General features: G+C 42.8%; 1 protein-coding gene across 1 annotated transcript; it reads right to left on the bottom strand.

Annotated features, from left to right (window-relative positions):
- Window positions 1-204: 204 nt before the first annotated feature.
- LOC115140516 (zinc finger and BTB domain-containing protein 25) lies at window positions 205-4,553 on the bottom strand. The gene is made up of 2 exons (XM_029678848.2): window positions 4,371-4,553; window positions 205-3,917 (listed from the first exon to the last, which is right to left on the bottom strand). Exons 1-2 carry the CDS (start codon window positions 4,541-4,543, stop codon window positions 2,693-2,695), a joined length of 1,398 nt encoding a protein of 465 aa, XP_029534708.1. The 5' UTR covers window positions 4,544-4,553; the 3' UTR covers window positions 205-2,692.
- Window positions 4,554-6,006: the final 1,453 nt, after the last annotated feature.

Raw genomic sequence — 6,006 nt, 5'->3', positions numbered from 1 at the left:
TGGTAACAGAATGTTACTACAAGAACAGGGAACATAAAGCCTGGTCCCAGATCTGTTTGTGCTCTTGCCTACTCCATTGCAGTCCTTGTCTAAGTTTGGCATGTCAAGGAGGGAGTTGGCAAAGGAGTTGGCATTGTGTAGCACAAACAGACTCAGGTTTGTGGAAACCAATGATTTTTATCAATGAGAAGAGTTACATTGGACAATCTCTTAACATTTATTTACAAAACATTTCTCATTTATGGAAAGGTGACACAGATTTACAAAACATTAAACCACATTCATGTTTAAAGTGTATGACAAAGTGGAAACACCATAGAAGAGTAGCGAATTCAAACAGACCAGAAGTCACACACAACAGTACAAAAATGGAAACACCCAAAATGGCAAATCTGATCGTCAATTTCGAGACAGTATAAACCTATCACAGTACATGCAGACTCCTGGTTTGTCATTAACAGATGCATTCTTCTACACATTCTGATGGCCATTGGCACATATCCATCAAAGGTGAAACTATAAATAATCTCACTATCATAAAGCTGTAGAGCACTAACGAATTTCAGAACATCTCTTTTAGTCACTTCTAGTCATGTTAGCCTGTTATGAGCTAAAATAAGTCCTTCCTCTTAGTGTTGAAAATATTCCTAGTCAAGGAGAAAGGACATTCAACAAGTGTACTCTATACTTAGCCACTCTGCAAATGTCCCCTTGCTAAAGGTCCTTGCCGCATTCGGTCTTTAACGAGGTACGGAGGGCCACATTGAAAATGTGATATATTTCCTTGCTGGCAAAATTAGCAAAGAATAGCCATCTATCCATCATTTAGGAAATTGTAAATGCTCCCTCACTGTCTACCTTTCATTTCAGTGATTATTAGCGAGCTGGACAGTCTAGAAACTGTGTGAATGTAGGTCCATTATCATTTATACAGTTTAGTTTTTGTCATTTTAAAGTATATTGAGGTCTCCCCCCCAACTGATTTAGAATCAGTTTTGCCTTTTCGATCAAGAATGAATAAGACAGGAAACACCTGATTCTAGATCACCTCTCTTGTGACACTTGAAACATACAGATCCAGGTTTTCCAGCTTGAAAAGGTCTTGGGATGACACTTGTGACAGTCTACTTTTGCATATTTGTCCACTTAAGTAGGTAGTACACTCTTCCTGAATCATTTGAATTCAAGCTAATTCTCTAGTTTGTTTAGCTAGTTTGTTAGGAGGTACTGAATTTAAAAAATAAACAGCAAGGCACTGCTCACAATTTTGGGAAGAAATATAAAATTAAATAAATCCAATATGTATAATGATGTTCCATACTTTAATTGTGTACTGCAACATTGTGGTCTTAAGAAGTTGTCCCTTGCAAAATCCTGTAACCCTGACAAACATCCATAACAACATTACATACAGTAACAGTCAAAAGTTGAGACACCTACTCATTCAAGGGTATTTCCTTAATTTTACTATTAAATAACACATTGTAGAATGAAATAACACATTGTAGAATAATAGTGAAGACATCAAAACTATGAAATAACACATATGGAATCATGTAGTAACCAAAAAAACTGTTAAACACTTCAAAGTAGACACCCATTGCCTTGATGACAGCTCTGAACACTCTTGACATTCTCTCAACCAGCTCCTTGAGGAATGTTTTTCCAAGTCTTGAAGGAGTTCCCACATATGCTGAGCACTTGTTGCCTGCTTTTCCTTCTCTCTGTGGTCCAACTCATTCCAAACCATCTCAATTAGGTTGAGGCTGGTAACTCTAATGAACTTATCCTCTGCAGCAGAGGTAACTCTGGGTCTTCCTTTCCTGTGGTGGTCCTCATGAAAGCCAGTTTCATTATAGCTCAATAGTTTTTGCGACTGCACATGAAGAAACTTTCAAAGCTCTGTACATTTTCCGAATTGACTAACCTTCATGTCTTAAAGTAGTGATGGACTGTCGTTTCTCTTTGCTTATAACAGCTGTTCTTGCCATAATATGGACTTGGTCTTTTACCAAATAGGGCTATCTTTTGTATACCACCCCTACTTTGTCAGAACACAACTGATTGGCTCAAACTAATTAAGAAATTCCACAAATGACCTTTTAACAAAGCACACCTGTTAATTGAAATGCATTCCAGGTGACTACCTCATGAAGCTGGTTGAGAGAATGGAAAGCCGTCATCATTTTGTTGTCTTCACTATTATTCTACAATGTAGAAGAAAAAAAACTTGGAATGAGTAGGTGTATCCAAACTTTTGACTGGTACTATACCTGTTTCAACTACTTATTTCGGAATGTGCAAATTCTCAGAAATAACTGCAGATACATAGTATTTGCTCAATTCCAATCAATATCAGCTGGTAACATATGACAACAGAGAGAGAACACAAGTATCATGTAAAAACAATGTTCTATTCTATTCAGACATTCACTGAATAAAATTAGATACGGTTTACACTGGAATCACATCACAGGGTTTCATCTAACCAACAGAAAGATGACAGTATTGACAAAAGACAGGATATAAGCGGATAAGTGGAAGGATAATGACAAAAGGTAAGGAATCCCTATAACTGAAACAAGGTCATGTTCAGTAGGAATCAAACCAAAGAAAACAAACTGAAACAGGAGGTACTATCGGGAATTAAGAATAAGAAAAAATATTTGGCACTCAGTTTTTTTTATCACTTTCATTCCACAGTGACGGCATCCACGCTCTCTTGTGAGATCTCAGAGTCTAGCGAATAGCAGGAGCTGCCATTGTCCTGAGCTTCCCTGTTGGACTCCTCCGTCAACATTACTGTGGTGCTTGCTGCCACCCCAACGCCGCCCTCCGGTGGCCCCTCGCAGAAGTGTCCGGAGGCGTGGATGAGCTGGCTGCAGAGGCGGCTGTAGCGGTGGTAGCGTGACGGCTTGCCCGTGTGAGTATACATGTGCTCCTGCAGCTGGCTCTTCTGGGCGAAGCGCAAGCTGCACACAGCACAAGCGATCTTGCGCTTTCGTGCGTGACTGGTACTGGAGGTGGTGGTGGGCGGTGGACTAGTGCCAATGGCTATACCGCCCCTGCTCCAACTTAGCTCAGCAGCTAGCTCATTAGCTAGGGCCTGGCTCTGCCGCAGGGCCTCCTCCAAGCAGCCTGCATCTAGCTGATCCTGGGGGGCCCCACGTTGCTGCTTGTCCTCAGGGCCCTCCGGGTCCCCTACCCCGCCCTGGGAGAGGTCCTCCATTAGTCCACTGGGATCCAGGGAACAGGCGGCATGGCTGAACAGGTGCTTGCGGAGCCGCTCGGGGGAGGAGCAGCGCTCGCCACAGCGGGGGCACAGCAGCACCAGAGGGCCATCCTTGAACAGGAGGCCCTGGCAGGGGCTGCCACCCTGGGCTGAGGGAGATGTTGGGGACCCTACCCTTCCCAGCACCTGGTGGCCCTCCTTTCCCTCCCCTTCCTCCACCCTCTCCTGCTTGATGCGTGTCGAGATGTCTGAGTCGTCGCCGGAAGCCACTGAGGAGACGCCACGGAGGAGACCAGAGAAGGGCTGACGGTCCGAGGAGGGGATGCCCTCCATCCCCACGGTCATCGAGAAATGTGCGGCGTGGGAGCGGCCCGCCTGGGTGGACGAACGCCCGTCTCCTCCTCGGGCCCCTGCACTACCTTTAGGGCCCTCAGTACCCTCTTTGTTGGCCAACTGGGATGAAATCTGAATACCGTACAGGTTGGACATACGGACCAGGTCGCCAACATCGGGGGAACCCTCGTCGGGGTTACGGCACAGCTGGTAGGCATGGAGAAACTTGATGCCCTCCTGTAGGCGGCCCTGGTCCACTGGCTGCTTGGGACCCATGCCAGTGTACATGATGTGGAGCAGGTAGCTGAACACATCCGGCTGGATGTCCGTGGGCTGGATTTTAATGCACTCGCTGTGGAGATGGTAGTAGACAGTGGGAAAGTATTATTGCTGACCATTAGCTTTTAGTCTGCAAAGACAGATTCCATAAAATGACCTGTCTCTTATATCAAAGTATCTCTTGGATTTTGTAGAGTAAGATGTATAAAACTAGCTCAAAATATCTTATTTGTGACAGCTTTCCAGGGAAAACACACATATCATATACATTTTGTATATTACCATCCTCAAATATAATATTAGCTTAACAGTCAGTGAAATATGAGTCAACACACAACCTTCCTTTGAATCTCCAATACCACTGAAATAACCCCTGACGACCACTATTATGCTAGCCTACATCGTATGTGGACACTAGCCCACGCTACTGTACAATGCTAAGTACTTACTTGAAGGCCTCAACATAGGTATTTAACAACAACATGAGTGTGATATTGACTAGTACTGTTGATAAAAGCTAGCAAACCTTGACTGATGAATGAAGATCATCTTGAAGTAGTTGGAGAAGGCAGCCAGGACGGCCCGGTGGGCCTTGAAGTACACGTTGCCAATGGCGACAGTACAGTCACACAGGAAGCCGAACTCCCTCTGGACGTTGAGCTGCTGCAGGAGGAACAGGCTGTGGCTGGACACGTCCATGATGCCACTTCTCGACCTCCTGCTACACGCACACAGTAATTAAGATTGTATTATATACAGCTTAAAATTAATTTGGGAGAGGATATATTGTGCAGACGTGGGTTAAAATAGTATGTCCTTCCTATCAAATACTTTTAGTGTGGTGGGTTTGCACTTCTGGGGCTATTCCATTTTGCCAGGTAAGCTCAATAAACGATCAAACACACAAATACTATTGGTAACCATGCAGGTCTGATTTCTGTGCAATGACAAAATGTGGTTCTATCGGACTACACTCTTCCCCCACGCTCTAAAACACGCACCAAACATATGTTCGGAAATGTAACACCTCTGACTCATGCACTAAGGCATTTCTCAAGGTGTTGCTGAAACAATGGCATACTCTGCTGGTCAAAGAACTGAAAGAAGCATCTCTAACTAAAGTACTGGGCCAGATGTTGGCATCTCCGTAACTTTCTACATGTAGACATTTTAGATAGTAAAGGAGTTTCACGTCTGGTGTGACAACATTGACACTTGAAACATTGAGTAACTGTAGGCTAACCTAAAAACTATGACATAAAAACTATTCCAGATGTCAATGTAGCCTTTTGGCAATAATGGTACATTGCAACTGAGCATGGGGTCAATAGAATATACTGTTACACTGCAGTATTCATTTTGGCAGCTATTTAAGATTAAGTTTTAAAATACATTTTAGGCTGTTACATTTGTGTTATTTCATCCTTCGTTAGTTCTAGTATTCATTCGACTAAAACAATTTTAGTTTAGTTTTAAATCCCAGCCATCTTAGTCACATAGTCAGTGAATTTAAAAAAATATGAAATAATGAATATTTAGGCTACCTCTACCGTCCTTCATGTGCACATTCTGATAGCCTTGTCCAACCCACCTACTATAGGCTATAAAGCCTTAGTTACAGGTTAAAAACAGTGTCAATCTCTATATTTTCTCCCAATCATAACCGTCAAGGGACATGACAGTGTTTTCCTTGAAAGGCGAGAATTTGAGCTTTCCAAAGATGCCAGAAGTATTATTGTCGACCGGGCATATTTATATTGTAGCAAGCCTTTATTCAAATGTATACATTCATGTTATCTACTTCAAAGCAGATGGGCCAATACGATGGACTGTCAGACATGGCAACAAAGCATGAATTCTGCAACCACGACAGGGTAAGCTTTCGACGAATGGAATAAATCAATAACTGAAAATACCATCCTAAAAGATGGTCAATATGCCAGTCCCCTATGTAGCCTACAACCCACAGCTAGTTTCATTATAAATTCGCCAACTTGTTTCACGACAGCATAATATCCATTCACACACGTCTGCGTTGAATCAAGTGTTCCTTCAGACCGAATCAAGTGTTCCTTCTAGACTAATGCATGCATTTGGATATCCCCTCCTAATTGCAAAACAAAACATATACGATAATTGGGAGTCTTTCTTACCACCTATTT

The sequence above is a fragment of the Oncorhynchus nerka genome, linkage group LG13 (assembly GCF_034236695.1).
Source record: "Oncorhynchus nerka isolate Pitt River linkage group LG13, Oner_Uvic_2.0, whole genome shotgun sequence".
NCBI classification, from domain to species: domain Eukaryota; kingdom Metazoa; phylum Chordata; class Actinopteri; order Salmoniformes; family Salmonidae; genus Oncorhynchus; species Oncorhynchus nerka.
The sequence above is the reverse complement of the archived record's forward strand: the minus strand, read 5'-3'. Positions and strand labels throughout refer to the sequence as shown.